The 26,072-nt window shown below is 40.7% G+C and overlaps 1 protein-coding gene across 27 annotated transcripts in view; it reads left to right on the top strand.

The window, feature by feature from the left end:
* The window catches only part of EPB41L3 (erythrocyte membrane protein band 4.1 like 3), a 147,294-nt gene extending 121,456 nt beyond the window's left edge, over positions 1-25,838 (top strand). For 6 of the 27 annotated variants that reach the window (XM_061448733.1, XM_061448729.1, XM_061448727.1 and 3 more), the window contains exons 13-27: positions 3,078-3,644; positions 7,832-7,885; positions 10,230-10,265; positions 10,434-10,499; positions 10,966-11,157; positions 15,240-15,314; positions 15,721-15,822; positions 16,537-17,265; positions 17,788-17,910; positions 18,392-18,787; positions 19,826-19,957; positions 20,397-20,495; positions 21,553-21,633; positions 21,892-22,008; positions 23,270-25,838. In XM_061448733.1, the coding sequence (XP_061304717.1) occupies positions 3,078-3,644; positions 7,832-7,885; positions 10,230-10,265; positions 10,434-10,499; positions 10,966-11,157; positions 15,240-15,314; positions 15,721-15,822; positions 16,537-17,265; positions 17,788-17,910; positions 18,392-18,787; positions 19,826-19,957; positions 20,397-20,495; positions 21,553-21,633; positions 21,892-22,002 (2,763 nt within the window). In that variant the 3' untranslated portion in view covers positions 22,003-22,008; positions 23,270-25,838. The remainder of the gene's footprint in view (positions 1-3,077; positions 3,645-7,831; positions 7,886-10,229; positions 10,266-10,433; positions 10,500-10,965; positions 11,158-15,239; positions 15,315-15,720; positions 15,823-16,536; positions 17,266-17,787; positions 17,911-18,391; positions 18,788-19,825; positions 19,958-20,396; positions 20,496-21,552; positions 21,634-21,891; positions 22,009-23,269) is intronic. The other 21 variants (XM_061448735.1, XM_061448734.1, XM_061448746.1 and 18 more) reach the window with 17 other exon arrangements.
* The last annotated feature ends 234 nt before the right edge of the window (positions 25,839-26,072 follow it).

The raw sequence follows: 26,072 nt of genomic DNA, 5'->3' as shown, positions 1-26,072 counted from the left end.
TTACATGTATTTCAGTGAGCATTTTTCTCTATTAACTTCTGGGTATTAATATACTATTATAAGCTTTTTTCTTTTTTTCTGGCTTACAAAAGCATTTACTTCCCTCTTTTGAAGTTTTGCACTGAAGAAAACTGGTTTTGTTGATGATTCTCTGCTCAGATGTTAAAGCTATTCATCCCTCACCATCTCCAGTCCCACACCCACCTCATACACGTTCAGATATAGCTATGCATTATACCTACTGAGTTACTAAGATGGAGAAAATTGAGCAGGGGGACAGTGATTGACAGTGAAAAGAAATAAGGTAGAATCAGAACAGATCATGTATAAAATGTCCTCTGTTTCTTATATATTGTGGAAAAGAAAACAGAATACGTAATACTAAATCCAGCATATCACACAAAAGGTGTACTATGGAATGCACTTGCTAAACAAGTCAGATTTACCCTCTTAATTTATGAGAAAAAAACCTTGATGTAGGCCTTTACACGCACAAAACTGTCATGCATGCCAGTGTTAGAACCTGCACTTCTAACCTTATTGTTTGAGGCCAGAATGAGCTAAATAGCTAAAGGATCAGTTCCTCAAAATGGGTTGCAATTAAGATCCCAAAAACCAGAAACAAACATGAGAAAATACCTTCTATTTAAAGTATGGTCTGTAACTGTAGCGTTAAGGAAAAAAAATAACCTCTGTAAAATTAAACTGGTGTCTTCTTGAAACTCCATTAGTTTCTGCATTGATAAGTATTTATGAAAATCAAATATGCAGGAAATACCCAGTAGAAACGAATTGTGTTCCAAGTGGTTATTAATTTAGGTAAGTGGAGAGATCAGCTGCATTCGGAATATCGTCTCTTCTTTATATATGGCTAGAAATAGTCAAAGATATTTTTAGGGCAGTACTTTGATGGTACTTAAACATGTACAAATTGATGATTTTTACCCCCAGCTTACGAGGTGGATTCTGTTTAAGACACCTGTTAATAGAGTTTCAGTTTGATAAGTCTACAGAGATCTCAGTCCTGTTTGCACTGGACCTGCTAACAGCTTTGTCATTCATCATAAAGAGAGTAGGGTCTCAAGAAACAGGACAAGTTAAAAATCAATTCCTATTTAAGGGTATATAAATTTTATAGGCAGGTTTTCAACTTTTCCACTAAGACATTTTTCCTTTGTTTTATCCATGTGTATTTCAGTACCAGAAGTTATTCTAAATATTAACACTGCAAAGATGTTAATAAGTGAATAGTCTGTATTAGCAAAGAATAAATTTACTTTGGCTTTTTTGCCTTTACAATATAAAGAGAAGTTCTGTGTATTTAGCTTGTATCAACTCCTGTGAGTCTGTCAGCATTAAATTTTTACTTGAGGTTACCGTATTAGGCCTGTGAAGAAGACATTTGCAAGCAGTTTGAAGTTAGGGTTGATTCTCATTGCTTAATTCAGGAATATAGATTGCCTGAACTGATAGATTGAGTTTTTAACTATTCTGGTTAGAAAAGAGAGAAGTGAAACATTAAGGAAAAGGGAAGGAGCTCTTCCATGTAAATATTTGGCTTAAATCCCATTCCTACCAATTGATGTACCTGCCAAAGATGCGGCTTAGTAGCTAGGACTGATGCATCCTGTGTCTAAGACTTGGATCCTGCTTGTTGGCTCTGATGTGGCACCATCTTGTACAGGCAAATGCTGTTTTGGCTTTGAAGTCATTTTGGTCTTAGGAGCTAGGAGTGGCAGTGAGGTTGAAATGCCTTTTATAGCTGTTTGGGGAGATGCGTGATGGATGGAGCAGCTCAGGTGCTTAGGTTTTGGTCATGGAGACAGTGTGTCACTTCAGCTAAGTGCATCTAGTTACCTTTGGCCAGAAGGTCTCTCATCCACCAGCATTGTGGCAGGTCTGTTTTACTGGGGTATTTTGGTGGCAGTGGTGGTTGTTGTCCTTCTAAAGAGCGATCATGGCTGCCAGCGGGGGGTGTGTTAGGTGACAGTCACCCCTCCTGCTGAATCGCCTCCCTCATCCTACCAATTGTTTGTCCTAGAATGACCTTAAAGTCTGGTGGGATGCACTACAAGCAGCATATCAAAGCAAATCCTGCTTGTTGGTAGCCAGTATTGTTTGCATTGTGGTAAAATTTGTGGCAAAGTGTTGAGTACATTTTTACTTCTTTGCTCTTGATTGGTCTTTTGCATCATCTTTTAACTGTGAAGAGATGTGGCTGTGTGAGGCAGGGACCTCCCTCTGGTCAGCTCCCTTCTTTTAACGTGCTTTGGAAGCAGTGTAGAGGGACAGCAGGGCAAATGGCTGGAAAGGGGCAGAGGGGAGGGCAGGGCTGTGGGAATGCCCAGAGAGGGACAGCCTGTGTGGTGGTGGGAGCCCTGCTGAGGAGCTGGCTGCTTGGGGCAGGCATCAGGCTAGTCAAGGTTTTCCCATGGTAACAGCTCATGTATGCATTTGTGCTCCCCCAAACTAGAATGTGTTTTAATTGGGTTTGGGAACCTAAATTTTTTCTTTAATTCTGTAACAGAGGAATTTGGGCACATACAGTTTCAAAATCCTTGATGGTTTAAATTATTACTTCTGAGTCTGCCCAAGGCATAGATGGGAAGCATCTGGCCCCCACTGGGTCTCCTCCTGACTGCAGGAGCACTATCACAAGCAGTATTGGTATTAGAAATACGTTCCCTCATTTCTTTGTTGCTCTCCATGTGCTTCATGTTTGAAAGCTCCTTACAATCTGAAGCCTGTCTTGCAGTAAGTGGAAATTGGCAGCACCTGAAACTCCACATATGGCCATGAAGGTTTATATGTAAATCCCATACTGCAAATGACTAGACAAATGCTGAAACAAGAAGTTGCCTTTTGTAAGCTGTAATCCCGATTCACTAATACCTATGGTGTGCAGCATGGGAACAAGCACCATGTAACTCAGTAGAAAGTTGTGGTGTTGAAATACTGTTTATAATTTTATATATATATTATAATACTTATCATCACAAAGGAAAATTAACTAATTACAGTTTTCTTTTTGTCCTTTTGCTTTTGCGCCTTGTTTGCTGCTCTTTCTCTGTCACCAGCCATCTTTGCTTGGCACTGACTCCCACCACCCCTCGCCATCCTCGCAGCCTGGCCCCCATGTATCTTCAGCAAAGCTTCGCAGGAGATGCAAGGAGAGCACTCGAACAAAGTCCTTGGGTTGTGAGGCTCCCAAGGAGAGTGCTCCAAAGCACGGCGAGTTGGAGCCAGACTCTGACAGAAAGGGGCGAGTGTGCTCCGCCGAGCAAGACGTGGCTTTCGGCTATAAGCAAAAAGCCAGCAAAGGCGGAACGCTGTTCTCCTTCTCCTTGCAACTTCCAGAGTCATTTCCTTCCCTCCTGGATGACGATGGCTACCTGTCTCTCCCTAACCTCTCTGAAACCAACCTCCTGCCTGCCAGTGTGCAGCACTACCTCCCCATCCGCTCCCCCTCCCTGGTGCCTTGCTTCCTCTTCATTTTTTTCTTTCTGCTCTCTGCCTCTTTCTCAGTGCCATACGCCCTCACTCTCTCCTTTCCTCTGGCTATGTGCCTCTGCTACCTGGAGCCCAAGGCGGCCTCCTTGAGTGCCTCACTTGCCAATGACCTGAGTGACAGTTCAGAGGAAGAGGTGTGTACCTCGGCATCGAACACACTCTTTTTCGTGTTCAGTGCTTCAGTCCTAACCAGTGTTAGATTGCTGCAATAGTGGTCCTACTTTCAGAGCCTCATTTCTGTCTGTGCTGATATGTTAGAAGGGGAGGGTTTGGGTTATTTTTTATGTTTGGGGCTTAGTTTTTTTCCTCCTTTTCTTACTTATTTTTGTTGTCTTGGGAGCACAGCTTGGGGCCCAGGGTTAGGCACAACACTGTGTGGAAGTGGCTTGGTTTAAACTGTGTCAGCTGATGCGAAGTGACTTGCACTAAACAAATTGCCACTGATTAGCTCTGATGTATTGTATGTGAACCCATCCGGACCTTCCCCCCCCCCCGTCAGTTTATACTAGGGTTAGAATAGTTATCTAAATAGAGGGTATTAAGTACAATTTCCTGCATAATTACATATACATATGTATATATGTTATATTTGTGTAACTAGCTACCCAATAATAATAACAGGCACTCTCACCAGCTTTAGCATGTTCAGGGAGACGGAGCTCTTTTCAAGAGGCTGTCAGCTGTAGCCTGAGCCTAGAAAAGGCTTTCTGATCCAGTGAAACCTGGATCTGGATTTTCAGCCTCGATTCTATCTCTGCTGCAGATTAAATTGTTTTCCTATGCTTAAATCCAGTATATCAGTGAGAGGTCAGATTGGGACAGCTGTTCAACAGCTGTGGGCGAGCTTGCCATTTGCAGCGTTCAATTAACACTCTCGAAACCAATGCCTCAAGCCACCGGGGTGATCACAGGCAGATAAACCAACTGCAGTAGGAGTCCACAGTGGTTCTGGGAACTGTGGATGTGATAATATATCTGGAAGAAGAAAAGGAATCTGCTTGTTTAGGACCTAGAATAACTGGCATCTCAGTTTTTGCTGGTGCTGTTGTTCTTTGTTGACAGAATAAAATAATGAGCTCGGGTTTTCCTCCTTTTTACCCTTCATCTTCAAATTCAAAACTACAGCTTTGTTTCATGTAAAAAACCACAAAAACAGATCAAACAATCATAGACCAGTTGGGCATTGGTAAAGTCATCTTGGCCACTTTTCAGTGCTGTTACTGTAGTTGTCTTCAATAAACCCACTTGTGCATCTAAACATTTGTGTAATCTGCTGCTGTTGGTTTTGTAGGACATGGTGCCGGATTTCATTTCCTTTTTATAGAAAGCCAGAAGTCATATCAATTTATCCTGTAAAAACATTGCTTTTAGATGCTTTTGGCTCTTTGATGCCTAACAACTAAATAATAATGTGCATTTTCTGATAAAAGGCATCCAAAATGTTGCTGTCTCATTTTGTGTCCTCATTTTGAGCCAGCATTTAGGTCTCAATTTGCGTTAGCTCTGCACTTGGATTAATCTAATAGCAATAACAGCATTAATACAGTGCCAGCTCCAGAGGCAATAACGAGGCAGTGTTTATGTAATGCATTGGTCTGTTCCACTTTCAGAAATGAGCACTTCTTTTCATTAGTAAAGTTAGGAAGTATTGAGCATAAAAATGTATTGAATAGGCTTTTGAGTGTCACTCTTATGAGGGTGATTATTCTGGCAGTGCTTCCTGGCAGACAACACAGACTTGTGCCTAATCCAGTGGGTATTTCTTGTTCAAAATATTGCATGAAAATGAATATGTTTTAAACTCGGGCATGTCTGCATTACATTGGCAAAACAAATCACAGCAATTATCACAATTTAGAGGAGGTGCAGCCGCAGCATCCCCAGAGATAGCTGCTTCCCCTTCCTGCTCAATCACTTGCCTGCCCACAAGCCCCACCAGCAGCTGCACTACAGCCTGTCTCAGAGTTGAACCCAACCTTTCTTACTCTCCACTCCAGAGGAGACCTGCCTTGCTCAGCCTCAATTCACCATTCCCTGCTCTGCGATAAGCCCAGATATTTATTTCAAGTAACTCAGTAATGCTGACTTCAGCTCCATGGCTGTTGATTGGCTTATTAGCAGACATGTATGTTGCAATAAAGCAAATTTTGTGCCTTATTTAGGATTTCATTGCTGTCATGGTAAAGAAATACAAACCACTTTTTCCTTCTAGTTCACAAGAGATTGCTCACAGTGATGCAGAAGGCTACAGGCAGTATCCTGAGCCAATCTCATACCATTTTGAGCTCTGTTCTCCCTTGAGCAGTGCATCTGGAGGCAGGCCATGCAGTCAGAGACAGAATCTCACACCTTAGATTTCATTAGCTTTTGCGTTTGTACCTTAGCAGCTGATACTTTTATTGATTTTTCTGTAATGTTCCCAATTTCAAGTTCTTAATGAACCCTGTGTGCCAGACTCATGTTACAGTGCCTTGACACAAATCTTTTAATTACTTTTAAATGCCTACATTCATTAATTCCTCTCTTCTTTTCTTTTTTCTTTTTTTTCTTTTTGTAAATAGGAGTGACGATACATAGATTTTTTTTTTCTTTATACTGCCACACCTTTACAATTGCTTATAATCATAGAACTATAGAACAGTTCAGGTTGGAAGGGACCTTCAAAGGTCTAGTCCACCCTCTCTGCCATGAGCAGGGACATCTTCTGTTGTAAAGATGTGAGATCATTCACTAATAAAGAAATGATTTTCTAACACTTTAGTGAAAACAATTTGACCATCTGGGTAGACTATTTTGGCATTACAGTTTCATTTAAAAATAAAAGTGATCTGTCTAGTGAGTGGTTATTGATTGGAATATTGCATGTAACTTGCATTCATGCACTTAACCCGATAGTACAAAATGCCTGCCTGTTCTTCTGCCTGGCATACAAGCAGTACAAGTTATTTAAAGGAATGAATGATATAAAACAAAGCAATGCAAAAATATCAAAAAAACAGTTTTATGAAATATTTGAGTTGTCGGAAAACAACAGAAGACAGGAGATTCAGAGTTAAGACTGGTACTCCCTCTACCAGTAGATTGTTTTTTTCTCTTGTTTCATACCGGTGCGATTTGAGATTGAGATGTATTGTCTTAGTTTTACATTACCTGCCTGGATTACTTTACGTTATCTAAGGACCATAGAAAATCACTAATCAAAAGCAGAGCTTTCACTTATGTTGAAAAAACTGGGATGTGCCAATCTGGGGAACTAGAGAGCACTTTGATTACTTACTAGTTTTCCATAAGCTTGCATAACATCAAAAATAGTCATTTGAACTCTCTTCTCAGCCTGTAGTAACCTATCCTCTACTATTTATTAAATCTTGACATCTGCATTCTCCGCTAAACTTTCTTCATGATGTTGAGCAAAGCAGGGATAGATCAGTCTGTGCAATGCTGTGCTTTGTTTCATTTTTCTCATTCTTACCTAGTAAGTGTTTGGGTTTGGTTTGTTGTTTTTTTTTGGGGGGGGGGGATTACTTTTCTTTTTCTCCTGCTTTCATCCGTATTCTTAATTGGAATGAGAAGTATTTTTTTTTACACTTTTAATGGCAGTTTTCTTTCTTTTTACTATTGTTAAGTATCAGCTGCTCTTTATTGGAACCGAATGGGATCTGAGCCTTACCATTACTCCACAGACAGACAGTAGATGGGCTGGGGGTACAGTTACTTGAACTCCTTGGTAATGCAGACAGCCTCATTGCGTATAAATGTGGAGACAAGAACAACTTCTGTACAAATGAGGGGCTGAAAGTCAGGTGACTGTTAAAGTAGCCTTTTTTTTTTTATTTTAATGATCCTTTCCCTTTCCAGATAAAAAGTCAACCACCAAATTGATCTGTATTGGCTAGAACAAAAATTTGATGAGTAATTTTCTGTTAACGAAATTATTATGGGAGGAAATGTTTGTTTAGAGAATATTAGCTTTTTTGTCCCCATTTTTTTAAGCCACCTGGCTTTCTTAAGAAAAAAAAAAAATTGCTATTCAAATAACACTTTTCCAGTAATGTTTTATTTGGCTTATAAATTTGTTCCAGTAAAGCCATATACTGTGTACAGTACGCCTGGAGTCTTCCTCTGAGTCTGTTCTGTTTACTAATATAGCATTTTTATTTTGCTTCTTTGACTTGTGCGTGGTTTGAAAAGCAATGCTAATGCAGTTCACAGAGATGTTGAATTTAACAGTTCCCCATATGACCCACGTGTACTGATGAGCTGGGTTTATTCTTTATTCCTGCCTTCCTCTTGGAACCCGGTTACTTGTCTAACCAAATAGACTGACAGTGAGCAGACGGATACTGCAGCTGATGGTGAGACCACTGCCACCGAGGTTTGTACAGTCACTGGCACCCAGTTATGGCAGGGGAGAGTGTTCTGCCTCATCTCTTCCCAACCCTGGGCATGAGGGCTAAACTGCATGTTTCCTGTGGCAGTTCGGGATCCTTCTCTGTGCGTGTGTGCATGTGCGTATGAGCGAGTGTGAGAGTTTAGAGTTTTCAGTGCTCCCTACAGGTTCCTCTCATTTGATGTGGAAACTGCAAGGCCACACTGTGCAGATAGCAGGGCAGTGGCAGCCACCCACACCAACACAGCCTACCTGGATGGTCTTTCTCACCAGGTTGTGCCCTGGGTTTTAATATTTGCTTGTTTGCTCGTGTAATCTTCACCTTGTATGTGAGGGAGAGGGGAGAAAAGACAGTTAAAACCATTTTCAAGTTCTCTACATAAAGGTATTTTCCACATTATAAATATCTGAGGCTTTCCTTGACTGTAATGTCACATGTCATCTTCATATACTGCTACCAGGAGTCCAGGGATTGTATTCAGAGAAGAAATGTAAAAAAATTGTATTTTCTTAGCACTGAGGGGCCTCATATCCACAACGTTATAAAGACTGTGCAGGCAAATTCAAACCTACGTGACTCCACTGAAGTGCATATAATGCTTTCATAATTAATATGCCTGCAGCTGCAAACATGAGCAGAATTGGGTCTGACATCTGGTAGAAGACAAGTATTACCACAAACACTGCTGTAACTTTTCAGTAGGATCTCATTAATATTTCAGACTGTTAAAATTATCAAGGAAAGATTCTGTGTATGACACATCAGGACAATTCGGCCTCTACTGTAAAGAGAATAGATTTGAACTGAATTACAAAGTAATCAACAGATTTTCCCATGGGTCATTTGACTAATTAGGACTATATGAAAAATTAACAATAAAATAGCAGCATGAGCATTTAAATAATCCAAGTGGAGCAACAACATAGAATCATAGAATCTTTTGGACTGGAAAGCTTATCTAGTTCCATCCCCTGCTGCCATGGGCAGGGACACCTTCCACTAGACCAGGTTGCTCAAAGCCCCATCCAACCTGGCCTTGAACACTGCAAGGGATGGGGCAGCCACAGCTTTTCTGGGCAACCTGTGCCAGGGCCTCACCACCCTCACAGTAAAGACCTTCTTTCTAATACCTAAGCTAAATCTCCCCTCTGTCTCCCCTTGTCCCGTCACTACAGGCCCCTGTAAAAAGTCCCTGTCCAAATTTCTTTTAGCACCCCTTTAGGCACTCAGAGCTGCTCTAAGGTCTCCCCAGAACCTTCGCTTCTCCAGCTGAACAGCCCCAACTCTCTCAGCCTATCCACAGGAGAGATGCACCAGCCCTCTGACCATCTTCATGGCCCTCCTCTGGAGGTCCATATCCTTCTTGTGCTGTGGGGCTCTGGAGCTGAAGACAGTGATCCAGATGGTGTCTCACAAAGTCTGTTGGGACAAGTCAGGATTACAAAATGCTTTCAAGTGCCTCTTGCACTCTGTAAGTTCAGGCCTTGAGCCCTACAGAAAGTAAAATATAATCCTAAAAACATGACATTTAAAATGTTCAGTTTATTCCTAAAAAATGTGTGACAGTCTCCCTAGCTGCTGTCTTTATTTCAGGGGAGAAGACTCTGTAAACCTCATTTTTCCAAATGGATACCTGTTTTTTTAAAACATGCAGTGTATTTGCCATCTGAAAATTCATCCCTCAGGACTGGGGCTTATTGTGTTGCTTTTGACAATGTGAGCTTAGGTAAATGTGATGTGTCATTCCAGAAGACCACCATTGCTGATAGCTCGTGAAAGAATATATACAGGCTAAATATGAAATAAAATTACAGAAATACAGAAAGGGACTGAGGTTAGAGAAATAGCATTTTAAGCAAATACAGTGTGCTTCATTGTGTAAAAAAGCATTGTGGGTGGTTTACCTGTGGTGAGTTTATGCCAGGCTTTGCCTGTGGCCCAGGAAATGCCACATATTTAAACTCTGGTATTTTGGACTTCCAAAGAATTTGCTGTTGCCGTCTAATCCTAAACCAGATGTAATCTTGGTGATAATGTCAGACTGCTGCTCTTGACATATAGATCTGTGAATGTGGAATGCACCAATATTTATAAAAGGAAAATGTCCTAAGAGTCCATTGTTCACAAATAACAAATTTGAAAAGAGGAGACTTGCTCTGAGTTAGGGAACTGTGCAAAGTCAGCCAGCATGTCTACTCCTTCTCCTTAATCCCTTAACGTAGAGAAAATGTGAATTTAACCTAGTGTGTTCCTCTCACCAACTTTCCTAAAGCCTTCAGTCTTACAAGTGGGTAAGGTGTTGTTTTCCAATCTTTCTCATGCTGGCAGTCGGATCAAGAGGAGGACGGAGATCTAAAGGCACAGGTACAGAAATGAAAGGTCTAGATGTTACTCAAGTACCGATGTTGGAGGTGTTCACCTCTCTCAGCATGTTATTGTGGGTTCTCTGTGAAGAAATGTGTAGAAAACAGCATTTTGTATCCTTTCAATACTGTGTCCCTTACCTTTCCCTTTCTTTTTCACTTCTTTCAGAATAGTCTGATTAAGCGAATACAGGGTGAAAATGTGTATGTCAAACATAGTAATCTTATGTTAGAGGTTGGTATTGGTATATACCAGTGCATGTACGTACATGTGTGTTAGTTTTAGTGGTAAACTGTGAATCTGCACTATGATGCATGAACTGTGTATTCCCACCTGCTAATAAATTAAATAGATTTTTTTTTCTCAGAGTACGATGACTCCTCTAACTTGTACTATAAATATAGATATATGTGTGCATCCACGCGCATATGTATGTTTGTTTGAAGCCTCTTTATCAGGTGTAAATTATAGCCATACAGATAAGCTTTTTAAGAGTATATTTATGCTCACTTGTACAAGATATGCTATGCTGTTATCTTTCAAAATGCCACATTTTCACAGAGTGTTGTGTTAGTGCTGTGCTCCCCGGCTCCCTGAGATGTTACTTCCCTCTTTACTAACCAACCTGTGTGTTTTGGCTCAAAAATTTGGCTGGCTTAGGATGTATTACAAACTGCTCTATTCTTTTAAAACTGTCCAGGACCTAGACAAAACCCAGGAAGATCTGATGAAACATCAGACCAATATAAGCGAGCTGAAACGTACCTTCTTGGAAACCTCCACAGAAACAGCTGTATCTAATGAGTGGGAGAAGAGGCTTTCCACATCTCCCGTTCGGCTTGCAGCAAGGCAGGAGGAAGCTCCTATGATTGAACCACTAGTGCCTGAAGAGGTCAGCGTGAGATGAAAGGCTTCATTATGTATTTGTCTATTCATTTTTACTTATAATAGTTCTCAGTAGGTTAAAGGCCGTAGGTAGAGGCCATTCCCCACTTGCAGGTGCTCCCTTTTCTCAGGACTCAGGTTCTAGTAACAAAGATGCAAGAAAGAGCAGATACCTTTTATATATATTTAGAGTATGAAATTCACTGTAAGCTGCATGGCAGAATTGGGTCTCTCTGAGAGTGAGAAGTGCAGGCTTTGTTACGGGTTCGGTGAGCTTGAGGAAGCCCAGCCATGCATGAAAGAAACCATGAAGGTGATGGAGAGAAGATTTGAATAATGGTGACTGGTAGGGAGCAGCGGTGTAGCGGGACGGATGGGGTTATGGTACCAAGCGTGACAAGAAAATACAGAGCAAAGGGCAGAATTCTCTCAGTCTTAGAAGGCAGAGAAGAAATAATGATAATTAGACCTGCCTGGAGAGTTCCATAAGAGAACTGATAGTTGCTGCAGTCTGCTGGATACCGTTTCATTGAAGACCCAGTGCAGATTGCTAAGTGTATGCATTCTCATGCAGTGTGCATGCGTGAAAAACTCTTGCTTACTATGGAGTTTTGAAGTGTTTGCAAGAAACTTGCCAATTAAAAAGCTGCCTTTAATTTAGTTTGTGAGTAGATAATGGGATGTAGAGGTGACAACGTAACATTCATGTTGCCATAAAATACATACATCTTCAACAAAAAGCAGAGTCTTGGTTTAAATCCAGTGGAGCAAAAAGAAACATGCACGTGTGGTCTGCATGAAGATTAATTTTTTTATTCTACTGTGGGTGGGTGTCTGGTTTCTGTCTCACAGGAATCATCTTTATGGTTAACACTTGTTTTTAGCATTACAGACCAGGAGATGGTCATAAAGTTTGCTTTTGTCCCCCCAGCACTGATGCGATGCTGTAAGGAACTCGGAAAAAAATTGGCTGGAAAGTAGAATTCGAAAGAGTTTTCTTCTTTCCCACCTCAAATTAAAGATTGGCATTGCAGACCCACGGCTTTCTGAAGAAAGAAATCCCTGGAGACACACAGATAGCACATGGCAGCTTCTCCACTTAGGGAAAGGGATGCTGCCAAGAAAAAGGCCCCAGCTCCTCTTCTCCCACATTATACCCATCTAAACAGTGGGTGATACAAGCATCAGATGCATTAGAGTGGCCATCATGTTGGATTGAAATACCTAACAAGCAGACATGGTGCCCAAAGCTTACCTGTTGGAACATTATGAAGAGCCTTAATGTTGCTCCTACTGCCTTGGTCAGAAATCACAATAGATCTTATGACCATTTTCATTTGGTTGTAGTTGACAGTACAGGTTGTCTTAAAAGTATAATGGTAAGTATAATGAACAAGATTAAATTCACATATTAAGATGTAAGAAACTGTTGAAAAGGGAGCAGCTGGCTAGCAGAGCTTCAGAGGAGTGCAGGTGGAACAAACTTATACCTTCCCCCCACCAATTCATTTCATGTCTTTATTACTTTAAAAATTTCATAGCAATTTATCATTAAAATGCACAGGCAGTAGCAAAGCATTACCTACTTATACAATCATAGAATAGTTAGAAAGTTGGAAAGGACCTTAAGATCATCTAGTTGCAACCCCCCTGCCATGAGCTCAGACACCTCTCACTAAACCATGTCACCCAAGGCGCTGTCCAACCCAGCCTTGAACACTGCCAGGGATGGAGCATTCATAGCTTCCCTGCACAACCCATTTCAGTGCCTCACCACCCTCACATTAAAGAACTTCTTCCTTATATCCAACCTAAACTTCCCTTGTTTAAGTTTTAACCCATTACTCCTTGTCCTATCACTACAGTCCCTAATGAAGAGTCCCTCTCCAGCATCCTTATAGGCCCCCTTCAGATACTGGAAGGCTGCTATGAGGTCTCCACGCAGCCTTCTCTTCTCCAGGCTGAACAGCCCCAACTTTCTCAGCCTGTCTTCATACAGGAGGTGCTCCAGTCCCCTGAACATCCTCGTGACCCTCCTCTGGACTTGTTCCAACAGTTCCATGTCCTTTTTATGTTGAGGACACCAGAACTGCACACAATACTCCAAGGGAGGTCTCACGAGAACAGAGTAGAGGGGTAGGATCACCTCCTTCTACCTGCTGGTCACGCACCTTTTGATGCAGCCCAGGATACAGTTGGCTTTCTGGGCTGCGAGCGCACACTGAAGCCGGCTCATGTTCATTTTCTCATGACCAGCACCCCCAAGTCCTTCTCTGCAGGGCTGCTCTGAATCTCTTCTCTGCCCAACCTGTAGCTGTGCCTGGGAAATGCAGGCTGAGGAAACACATTTCAATTGGAAAGGAAAAGGGCAAGAGTTATGCTTATCTGGTATGTCTCTTCTTGTACTGCTCAAAAGCAGTGTCCAGTAACTATATCTTATTTGCATCTAAGTAAACTACAGCTGCCCCACAAATTCTCATCCAAATGAACGTGTTTCTGTGGAAAACTGAGTGGATTTGAGCTATCAGAGCCTAACTCTGAGGTGACTTATGACACTAAGGGGCCCCTGCAATAGATAACACCTCACTGTCCTGTTTGGTACTGCTAAGCAGGATGGTATCAGGTCACAAGTCATGCTGATATAGGAACTTTTCAGGAAAAAAATGAGGCTATGCATAGGTCAAAATCAGCACCTTGGTGTCTACTGAGAGATGCAGCAGTAGTCAGAATAGAGGGCACGTAGATCTGCATTATGTAGTAGCTTCTTCTAGTCAAAGAAGTCATGTGTTTAACTTAGCATATCCACTTTAAAAAATTATTCAGTGCTGTTACCTGTAGCTCTTTACTGTAAGAAGACAAGAACAGAAGGGAAATTATGTAATTTCAAAATGTGTGCTTTGAGCATTTGGTACTTGTGTGCATTTGGTCAGTTTGACTTTTAGCCTGCCTCATCACCAGTTAGTTTCTTACAATAATGGGGGAAATACTTTGATTTTCTTTAGTTATGAAAAATAATGTTTCAAATATTTGCTGTAATTGTGGCCAGATAGCTGCAGAACGTGAGAGCCATCATGCTAACAAACTCCTTGACAGTGCTTAGTCTGACCTCGATTGAATTAAACCAGCACTTTAGAAATAAACAAGTTATGCATCTCACTGCAGTCAAGGAGATGAGCCATTTCTCCCTTTTTCTAGTTTCTAGTTTTGTAGCCTTCTTTAAATGTCTACCTTTCTTCCTGAGTACATGGAGTATAGGTACTTAAAAGAGTATGCTTTTATCATGCCATTCATAGCACTTCCATTGGCAAGTCTAATGAATACACTAGCCATTGAAGTGGGTAGAACGAGTTTGGCAAGAAACCTACTTTCCTCTGCAGGGGCTTACTTGCTCTGGCCTAAGAAAAAAGTGGACAGCCTAGAAGCTGGGCTCAGAAGGCTTAGGAACTGGAGCCTTGCCAGCATAGAAAACTTTCCCATTTGGTTGAGTTGCAGAGATACTATCCTCACAGCATTGGTAAGGAATGATAGGATAAAAGTGAGGAGGATTTTGGTGTGACACTGTAGAGATAATAGAGCCATGATTAGCTTCCTGCATAGGAAAAGGCTCTGAGACCTTTTATACCTGTAAGGAGAAAGAAAGGGAGAGCTGAAATCTCTTCAGGACACACTTTCTGCCTGCTTCAGCAGAGAAGGCTGCAAACTCAGGAGAGAGCTAAGTCCAGGGTGAAGGTGGAAAAGCCTGTTCTAGGTTACTTACGGAAGCCATGTAAGTTGGCACCAGGCACAGTTAAATGAATAATGAAAGATGAAATGAACACAGTGCATCCACACCCAGGTGTTACTCAGTTTAGTGGTTTTTGTGTTGCACAAATGGTATGCTTGTGTCTGCTTTGCATTCACTGCAGAGACACCTATTTCACTTATTGGAAACCTTTGTAAAATCATCTATTTATTTTTTTTTCCTAAATTCCCATGCAGTTAATAACTTGTAGAGAAATATGATGAGATTTGTAGAGAAATATGATGAGCTATTGTATAGTGGACTTTATACCCTCCATTTACTAAAACCGTTTATTCCCCTGACATTAGACCAAAGAAGAAAATGAAAAATCAGAAAAACTCATATTTTTGCAGAAGGGAGGTACTACATTCCTTGAATTGCAGGTAAAACCAAATAATACTTTCTTGAAATGCAGTCAGGCTGGCAATGATATTTTATTATATTTTTTTCCTTTCCAAGCCCCTCACCCCTTTTTTTTCTTACTATTATTATTTCATAAGTTCCAGAGAGATGTAATATGGAGGCCAAATTCTGAGGAGTGAGTTCTCTCCAGAGCTTATGGCGTCCTAATAGAGACTGATTTCTCTGCTAGTTGGAAGTCTACTTGCACGGTGCTGTTTGTGGATGTTGTTTGCAGTTGTGCATGCGTTTCCAGCATCAGCATCACTGAGAACATTATGGTGAATCAGGCGCTTCTGTCATTAGAATGAATTTCCTTTATACTGTCAAGTGAATTCAGATTATGCTGAGTGATGGTGAACTTTGTGTTCTTATTGGTTTTTCTATTAGCCAAGTGTGCTAGAGAAGAAGCTGCAGGAAGGAGAATCTGCTGGCACTTTGGTTACTTCTCATCAAATCATTATCCAGAAAAGTATCCCATCATACCCAGAGGTTATTTTTAATTCATTTGATTTTAAATTACCCCATTTGCTTAGTTAAATACAAAGGTTATGGTCTTAAGGTCAAATAACTGGATGCCAATTGCATAGTCAAAGCGAATACTATAGAATATTTGCCTAAGGAAGAAAAAAGATACTGCATTAAGTTCCCTTCAGAATATTCAGTAGTACTGTGCTGTACGGCTCAGTTTAAACAATTCAAAAGAGGGTTGATGTTATTCTAATGAAAACAAGGAAATTCAGTGCAGACTTCGGCTACGTACAAATGCATGCTGTTCTACAACCTCCTAATAGTGTGTTTTTGACAGCTGAGGAACAGTTGAATGGGCTTACTTGCCTTATTTTTGTAATTTGTTTTTGACTGTAGCATTACAAATCATTGCGATATATGATTTTTAACCTCAGGATGATTCCAATCATCATTTTAAATGATGCACTAAAATGCTATTCTGCTTTGGTAAATAATTTTTTTGTGTCCATGTTATATGGGCCTCTAATGGGAAGGAATATGCAAAGAATTCATACTTTGCCTAAGTTGATTCTATTTATTTGCTTGATAACTGCTCTAAGAGGTACAATGGTAAAAGTTATTACATGCTTTCAGAAGAGGTGGCATGGATTTCTTAAAAGTCTTCATGCTTTAGTGCTCCTGATGTATAGATAAACCTTCAGGTATTCTAATTTAGCTTTTATATCTCAAATATAGGGCACTGAGGATTGGGTTATTATAGACAAAGTACCCTCTGAGGTAGTTGATGGTGAATCGAAAAAAAGTCTGGCATACAAAGTAGTGACTGTGAGCAGTAAAACTACCCTTCCACCTGAGATGTTAAAATCCAGTACCGTTCTAATGCAGAGCTTTGAGGACTTGGAAAGTGAAATGCAATCCAAAGAGGAGAATAAGCAGAAAATGCTCACCCTAGGAAAGTCCTATGATACTGTATCTGGGAAAACTGTAACCATGACAAGTAAAGCTAAAGAGGGTGAGAAAGCAGTACAGCCTGCAGTAGAAGCTTTGCAAAAAATGGAAAGGGAAGTGCAAGAATCTGTGAAAATCACTCCGGTAGTGTCAGAGTATGAAATCCTCAAGCCTGTCACTGATGAGAAAGCCAGGTGGGGATCCGACGTGCAGAGCACAAAAAGAAAGATGTCTGACTCCTTGACAACTATAAAGGAAGCAGAATTACAGTTACAAAGTCCTGAAGAGGAGAGTTTGAAAAAGACACTCAAGATGGACCAGGATTTGCAGTTACATGGTACACTGGGAAGCTTGCAGCATGGCAAAGCAGAAAAACAACTTGGCAGTGAAGCTATAAAAGCAGGGGCATTTGCCCGGAGAGATAAGAGCCTGTCTGAGTGGAGATATTCCAGAGAACAGCCATTTACCATTGCTACTGCTCACTATGTTACTGAGTCGTCTGCGTCCAAAGTAGTGGTAACAAGTGGCTTTGACTTCACACCATGGTTTAAAGTTTAAAGCATGACTTCTTTTAGGCAATCCCCTCACACCACCCTACTTTTTGGTTCTCTTGTTGCCTGGCTTTACGTTGACAGCAGACAACCCAGCTTATTTTTTTTCCTCTCATACTTTGAATCTATCCACGGTCTGAAGCAGACATTATATAAGGCTTTCAACCTTTCTGGTTTATTTAAATCCATGTTACTGAAATGTAGTATTGCTGCTGTGGCTTGTTAATAGAAGGAAAAAAAAAAGGTTTGCTTGAACCGGCAAAACGCCAACGCTAACAACTATGCTTTGTAACTACTGCTTACTACAGCCATTATGAATATGCTCTGATTTATTTTCCCATTTTGTTCCTGTTTCCAACCTCTCTGTGCTCCTGCAGCCTTCTCTCCCTTTCCTCTGTCTCTGCCTCCAGTTTTAGCAATTAACATGTCTGTGCATGCGGGTCTGCCTTTCTTCTGTGTATGACTCTACATTTCTTTGTCTATTTAGACTAAACAGTCCACCAGTGAGAAAACCATGGATGGTTCAGATATCTTCAGTTTAATAGAGTCTGCGAGAAAACCGACTGAGTTCATAGGAGGGGTTACTTCTACTTCACATAGCTGGGCTCAGGTGGCCATTTGATTCCCTCCATCAGCATTATAACCAATTATTTTTGCTTTTGTTTTGTTTTCTGGTTTTATGCATAACTCGGAAACTACATAACTAATGCATGTGTTCTGTGCCTTTTCTTTTGTTACAACAGACCACAATAGAAACTTCATGGGAAAAAAAAACCAAAACACTGTTTTCTCTCATTTCACTTTATTTTGTTCATGTTGTAGGGTGCTGTATTTTGCCTTTATATATCTCACACAAAAATGCCAACAAGAGAAACATTGTGACATTTCACTTTTAAAAAATGAGATTTTTGCTTTTCTACTATTCTGGTAACATCCCGAGAATGAAAACCCATTCAATGTGAGAGAAATAAAGTGGCAAAATATAATACCCATTTTTGTATTTGTGTTCACAGTACATTAACCTGAGGAGCTATTGCAAGTAGCGTAGTCTGGTTCAGACACTGAGGGGTTTTTCTTTTCCTTCCTTGCAGAGAATAGACACGACAACATCTCAGGAGATAACTTCCAGTGAAATGAAGCAGTCAGTTCAGCCACATCAGGATATCGTGAAGAAGGTTGTACAGGAGACTGTAGTTATCGAGGAAAGGCGCGGGATGGATGTGTGTGCAAGCAGGGATCCTACTAAAGCGGCTGGACTTGTGCTGGATGCCCAGGCTGAGGCAGCATCAGTGGCGGCTGCTGGCATGAAAGAGAAGGAGGGCTCTGCTGGGACTGAGGGGGCAAAGGAGGAAAAAAGGGAGGAGGCTGGCAAAGCCCTGGCCAAACAGGAAGGAGTCGCTGCTGCTGCTGCTTCATGTGAGCAAGCGGAGGAGCACACTACAACAGTCCACATTTCAGAGTCTTTGGAAAGAAAACCTCATTTTGAGGTAACTTGTAACTAAATTGGTCATGTCTGTGCTGAATTGTGAATGTGGGAAATAGTGGACTAAGATAATTTCTGTCATGGAAAGTAAAGCATACTGAGCTTGTATGAGTGCATCTTTACAGCAGGCAGTTTCTCCTCTTATTTCCTCCTTGTGTGGCACCTGCAAGACTAGTTGCTGGCTTCCATCACTGGGAAAATGCCATGCATGTTTTACCCAAAAGTGCTTTTCATGCTACAGAGACATACCTAATTTGGTGGCATTTTCAGCAGGCATTCTCTCTGTGAAGCCCATCAAGACTGACAAAGTTTTATGTGTCCTCAGAGATAGAAAACACGCTTTTCCATGCTTGGCACAGCTGTAAATTAGTGCACTACAGCTTAACCCAGTTTCCTTATCTGAATTTCAAGACCTGTTTTGCAAAAGGGTTAAAAAGTAATAAATTGTTCTTGCTCTTTTATGTGAGAGCTGGATGGAAGACTAAACCTGGATAGGATTAGTTCTCTTGTCATTTTAAGAAAATACAGAATCTCAGAACAGCTGAGGTTAGAAGAGACCTCTGGAGATCATCTGCTGCAACTCTCCTGCTCAAGCAGGGTCAACCAGAGCCAGTTGCCCAGGGCTGTGCCAGACAGCATTTAAATGTCTCCACAGATGGAGTCTCTACAGGGTGCCCTGGGCAACCTGTGCCAGTGCTGGGTTAACCTTACGGTGAAAAGGTATTTCCTCATGGTCAGAGGGAGCCTCCTGTCTTTCAGGTTGTATGCATTGCCTCTTGTAGTGCTTAGATCTTTTCTGAAGTTTGTTTTCATGAAATCCAGCATAGTGCTGAATGTGGCCAGCAGTATATACATGTATGTACCACTGTAACAGAGAATTTTCTCTCTTTTTTATTTATTTTTTTTAAGTGCAGGCCATTTTTTAGTTGTTCCATTTAGTTGTTTCCATTTCCAAAGGGAAAAAAAAAGCAAACAAACAACATTCTGAGAAATCCATAAGCTTTGCCAAATGTTCTAATTCCTTCTTTTTTTGTTCATGCAGTCACCTGTTGTGAAGACTGAGACTATCAGTTTCAGTAGTGTTCCTGCTGGTGGGGAAAACCTTGAAATTTCAACAAAGGAAGTGCCAGTAGTCCATACAGAAACAAAAACCATTACGTATGAGTCTTCTCAGGTAAGAAATTCTGCAGAAGCCAGAGTCTAATTATGCTTTTAAGGAACCCATGTTTCTTCACCCATCTTTAAGTGTATGCTTTAAAGTAAACTATTCTCAATTGTTCAAATATTAAATATTAGTATGGGGAGGATGTACATAAAAATAGGTTACCTAAGGGTGACTCTCATGTCCTTGTGTTGGGCCTTTAGAGAATATTGATGAAGCTACAGATTTCAGGGCCCCAGCTTCTCATCTGTCCTTCCAGAAGCAAAGGAGAGTCTCCAGATGCAGAGAGAAATACTGGCACATGATCACCCTAACAGCAGTTACATGCCTAGCATTAGATACTTGTTTTATGAAGAACTGTAGAAATAAGGAACTTCAGCCAGTCCAGTTCTTGCCTCCCTGTGCTCAGGATCTTGGTTTTGATGACTGGTTTTCTCTTTTGGTTCCTTAGGTGGATTGCAGTGCTGACTCAGAACCGGGTGTATTGATGAGTGCACAGACTATCACATCTGAAACCACCAGCACTACAACCACTACACATATCACCAAAGTGAGTCCTTAGAAAACAGGGAGGGTCTTTTTTCCACGAGGGTATATGTTAATTTCAGTTCTGTTATTTCTTTTGAGGACACACGCTTATGCTGTCTGGACAAAATCCTGTTTTGGATATTTGTCTTCATTCACCTGTCTTTGACTATACTGGCTTCACTAACGCATCATCCAAGGGCTTGACAAGAGTTCTGAAAATCATAAACCCCTTGGATGTGTCTATGCAAGCACAAAACATTGCTGTGCAAAGACGTAACTGCAAATACTGTCTGGAACTGGAAGCAGTGTAGCCACGCTGGCATCATATTGGAAGGAATAATTTGCCTGAGAATCAGGCTCTGTTGACATAACTGTGTTTGAGTCTTGAGCTATTATCTCTGCACAGTGTTGAAAGCACACAGTAAATATGTATCATGCAGTCATAACAGGACATGCAGTCACCTCAGACACCACCATCACATCGCTAAGGAATTTGCCAACAACCAAGCCAAAAGCTTATGGCTGCACAGACAAACGATGTTGGGTCTTCCAAGTTCCAAGATCTAAATAATAGTTCTTCCCTAAGGAGAAGCCCTCTTAGTGCTGTGACAGCTCTCTTATTAGTGTTCACCGAGGACAGGATTTCATCTTTCCATAGTGTAATTCACCCTTCAGTAGGTGAGCTATACAGAGGTCATACTGCCCTGTATGTCCTTCTGAAGCCTGCAGTCGGACTTAACTGGGTCTTAATACGAGCTGTCTGTATGTCCATTCTTTTTTCATGGCATGAATTTACCATAAATAACTGCTATTTTTGGCATACAGACATCTCTTCTGACACATGTGCAGATTGACTACAATAAAAATTATCTATGTGGGAAGGACCTCTGGAGGTCATACAGTCCATCCAGAGCAGGCTAACTTCAGAGCTGCTCTGGTTGCAGTTCAGGGTCATTCCCTTTGTGCATAGTGTTTGAGATAGTTCAGTCCAGTCACCTCTGGGTTCCTGCACTGAGCATTCTCTGGGTGAGTAGCAGCCCTCTTTAAGTTACTGACATGCATTTGTCCCTCCCATCTAGACTGTGAAAGGCGGCATCTCAGAGACAAGAATTGAAAAACGAATAGTCATCACAGGAGATGCAGATATTGACCATGATCAGGTAAAGTCTGTAAACTGCTAAAGGCCGTCCTGAAGACTGCTAAAGAGAATAAACATTGCTTTAAAAGATACTATTCATACTGGCATGCCTTAAGTTAAACTGGATTAGTACTTAAATCAGTGATGGTATATTCCGTATTTTAATCATTTTCCTCATTTGTAAATTGTGTAATATCTCATGAATCTCTCCACCTTGCTACTGATCATGCATGTTCCACCTCCTTTTTGTTTTTGCCCTTCTGTGGTTTCCTTGGGATAGGCGCTGGCTCAGGCAATTAAAGAAGCCAAAGAGCAGCACCCTGACATGTCAGTGACCAAAGTAGTGGTACATAAAGAGACAGAAATCACACCAGAAGATGGGGAGGATTGACCACAGGTAAGAGGACTAGATGATTTTCCTAGGCATTTACTGGGCTGGCATGTTGCATATGTTGTTCTCCTACCACAGTTCACCTCTAACTCCTTGCTTTCTTTCACTGGCATTCGCAAGTTGCATTTGTGCTTGTTATCAGTTCTGGTATTTAAATGTAAACCACATTCAGCTCTAAATACCTTTCTTCATTCAGTGATGCCAGCTGGAGAAAGAGAAACTACTCATTTGCTTTTGTTTGCTCTCTAGAAAGTCCTCCTCATTGTCCATGCTTTGATATAGTCTAATTTTCTAATTCTGAAGTCAGAAAAATCTGTTGTCTGCTTCTATGTCATTTAAGAACAAATCTATTTTGTTCTTAAAGGTATGCATTTTGTTTAAAAATGCCAAGGGAAAAACGTACAGCTGCTTTTTAAATGTCCCATGCAGATATGTTACTAAATGAAAGTTTTAATTCCAAACCTGCAAAGGTGTGACCCAGTGTGCTTTTGATTTTTCCTGTAAACCCAGCAAATTAGTGTGTCAGTATTTGGATGTCTTGGCTTTCTTATATTTTAAAGAACATTTTGTGTTTTAAAGCAGCATTGTTTATCAGGATGAGATGATAATGCAGCTTTTTTTGTGCCAAGTTTTTTTGGGGGGGGTAAAGGCATGCTTCTAATTGTGGCTGGCTAAACAGATGTCTTAATATTACTATATTTATTCTGCGTGCAAAAACATGTCATGCATACTAACCTGCTATGCAAAGGCCGTTAATGCCAACACCATTGCACAAATTGCTTTGAATGCTGTATGCATAATGAGAAAAAATAGCTGCTTATCTGATTTGTTTAAGTCAATAGCAGCATTTTGTTCTTAAAACAACGTATATTCCCTAGCACTTGGTGTAAGTAACAGAGTATAATGCACAGCACCTTTTGAAGCTGTTTTGCTCTCCTGCTTTTGGATATACAGACCCTAAAGAAAACTGAATTTCAGTACCTGTTATTTATTTGGAAGATGGAGCCAGTCACTGAGGAGTGAGTAGCTGTGATTCTTGTAGTGTTCTGCTAATTGTTTCAGAGACAACACAATGTGGCTTGCTTAAAAGTCTGTTGATGTCGCTAATTCTTTTCACTGGCATCAGTGGACTTTGAATTTGGGCCAAGTTGCTTATACTGGGATGATGCCGTTTTCAGACAGCTTTCGTTACATGCACAAATTGACAGAATCTCTTTTGCAAGAGTGTAGTTAGTTCAAATAATTAACTTGATTCTCTTTCCCGCAGGAATAACCTGGATTGCATATGAATCCAGACATACACACCAGTAGGAATACGAGAGCCTGTATGGAGTCTCAGTTCCAACCTGACTGACTTGTATCTGTCTATGGAAAATTTCAGTACAGAAGAATTGATCTTGACCATTAATAAAGAAACTGGCAGAGATACCTTCCCATAGAAAGCAATCTGAATCAGCAGCAGTTAAACAATATTGCATGAAGCAACAATAAAATTACAGAAAAGCAGCATTTTTAATTTTCTTAAAATGTTTAAGTTTTCAGCTATACCTGCACGTTCATAAACAATATAAACAGTGATCTCATGTAACACATAAACGGTTCTAGCCTTTCACAGTTTATGAAAGTCTAAACAAATTAAAATTTGTTAGGTGGCAAGCCTTTTGTTTACAGATATTGTAAATGAAGATTACCCCCAAAATGCTAGAAGCTGTATAGGTACTGTGTATAATGTTTTACCACACATTAGATGTGCCAATAACACAGTTTATTCAGTAAACAACTTGAATCTTATATTTGTTTCATCTGGTTTTATTACTGCCCGATAAACAATGACAAATCTTTACTGTTATCAAAATATTTAAATGCTTACAAAGTGTGCTTTGTATACCTGACTGAATACCTTATAAGGTAGTAATGATTTTAGTGTATTAACTTTAATGATTTTTGTCAGCATTGTTCAGAGTCAGCTTCCAGTCACCCTTCACAGATCCTAACCTTGTAAATTATATGTAGTTATTTTGGAAAAAAAAAAAAAATCTGTATTTTACTTAGTTTGCAGCATTAGAAAATTATTAATCTGAAATAACCGTGATGGTTTTCTATTGATTTCCCTTTTGTTCTCAGAGGAAAACAAGAAAAAAATCTGTTTAAGAATCTGGTCAACATTTACTATCTAGTTCAGAGTCAAGCCTTAACCTGTACAGAACATTCACTGAAAACTCGTTAGTGTCCAGTTATAATACCCACTGAAGGGATAGCATCCATTACACTGTCAGCTGCATCACAACACATGGTGAATGTATGTTTCTGCATAGTGAAATAAAAGTGGTAAATGCATCCAAAATCGTATTGTTCTGTGTCTAAAAGCACCTAGTGGTTTTTAATATTCAAAACATTAAGTTATATTTGTAAGACACCACAGGTTCTACTCATTTGCACAGTAGACATTTTGTCTTCAGCAGCTGACACTGCACTGTGCAGACAGTTGAAGTTAGCAGAGCATCCAAAGGGATGACACTGTTCACCTCTGGGCATATGATGTTTTCAGAGGAAAAGGAGTATATGGTACCTTCCATTTTCTCTGGTTATGTACTGTTTCACTGAAGCTAAATGAAGGATACTGTGGTTGCTTAGAAAGTAAAGACCAATAGCACTTGGTCCAGATCCACTCTGTTTTTGAAGTTTTGTTCTGCAACATGGATAAAATTGTCTTTAAAGCAGTACTTACTTACCTGTTCGTTTTTCTTGCTCCTTTGCCACATCCCATTGACACTCCCCGGTAGCTCAAGAGAAAATCATAGCAAATAATTCACCCTTAATCTCTGTTCCTTGCAGAATTGAAAGAAATGGGTACAAGCAGACTTTTCAGGACAGAAAGGGCCAAATTTGCCCTTCATTGTTTACACAGGGCTCCCTTACACTGAAGTCAATGGAGTTGGCTTTAGTGGAGAGCAGGATTTGACTCAGTGACATGTTAATAAATATTTTCTTAATTTACAAAAAAAAATAGTATATATAAAGAGAATAACGTGTAGATAATAATTAAAAGTAATATCCCAAGGCTTTTAAAACTTTGCCCTTAGCCTCTAAAACATCTTTCTTCCACCAGCCATTCTTCATGACTTTAATCCAGAGTGCTGTGTAACTCGCCCTTACCGCCATCATTGCTTACCTCTTGCCTAATGCCCAACACAAAGATTACAGTCTCTTGTGATCTTTGACTGACCTCTCCTCCTAGCCCAAGATCATCTCCGTTCTCAGCCCTCTTGGTGATGGTAGGCTTAGGTCTCTGGTGTCACCAGTGCCTGGTGGCGGCCAGGGCTGGAGGAGGTAATCACCCTGTGTCTCCACAGATGGCATGCCAGGTTCTCACTACTGCATCAGGAGTTTAAAGATAGACTCTGAAGCCATATTGATCTTCCCTCAGGTGCCCCTCATGTCGTCGCCTAAGAAACAGCATTGTATTACCTCAGAGAGACGTGAGGTGATTGCACAGCCTTCTCTCCAGAGTTAGCGTTATGTTTTAGCATGGCTTGAGGAGATTGTATTTTGGTGATACTGCACAGTATGTACGATATCTAAAGATACTGTATCTTAAAAAGTTAGCCTCCTTGGAAAGGGTGCTCACAGCTAAGATACAGCCTGAGCATATGCAAACTGTGAGGAGATGAGAGCGGAAAGGCAAGGGCGTCTCGGTGCCACTGTTGGCAGTAGACCTAGCCTGGGGGATGGTTCCTATAAGCAATAGTTTTGTTTTTTGTTAGAAACTGTTTCTTGGGTTGTCTGCCTAATGCTGTGCCACATGAAATAAAGAGCACCTGCCTGTTTCTACCAACAATCTTTTGTCTCCGTCTCTTCTCATTTATTGTTGATCTCTGTCCAGCTTCTTGACGTAAAACAGATATTCTGTTATTTGAAAACATCATTACCAGCACAGTCACCAGTACAGCCTCACTAGTTACAGATGGAGTCACAGCTTCAGCCCCATGAGAACTGGCTGCTCTGCACCATTGAAGTAGGTGACCAGGATGATTGGCAGGGTCTTACTAGGTAAGGATGGGCACAGCAAG

This window comes from Pezoporus flaviventris, unplaced genomic scaffold, assembly GCF_033815535.1.
Source record: "Pezoporus flaviventris isolate CSIRO_AGI_PZ_B2104156 unplaced genomic scaffold, CSIRO_AGI_Pfla_v1 ptg000007l, whole genome shotgun sequence".
Lineage (NCBI taxonomy): Eukaryota > Metazoa > Chordata > Aves > Psittaciformes > Psittacidae > Pezoporus > Pezoporus flaviventris.
The sequence above is the reverse complement of the archived record's forward strand: the minus strand, read 5'-3'. Positions and strand labels throughout refer to the sequence as shown.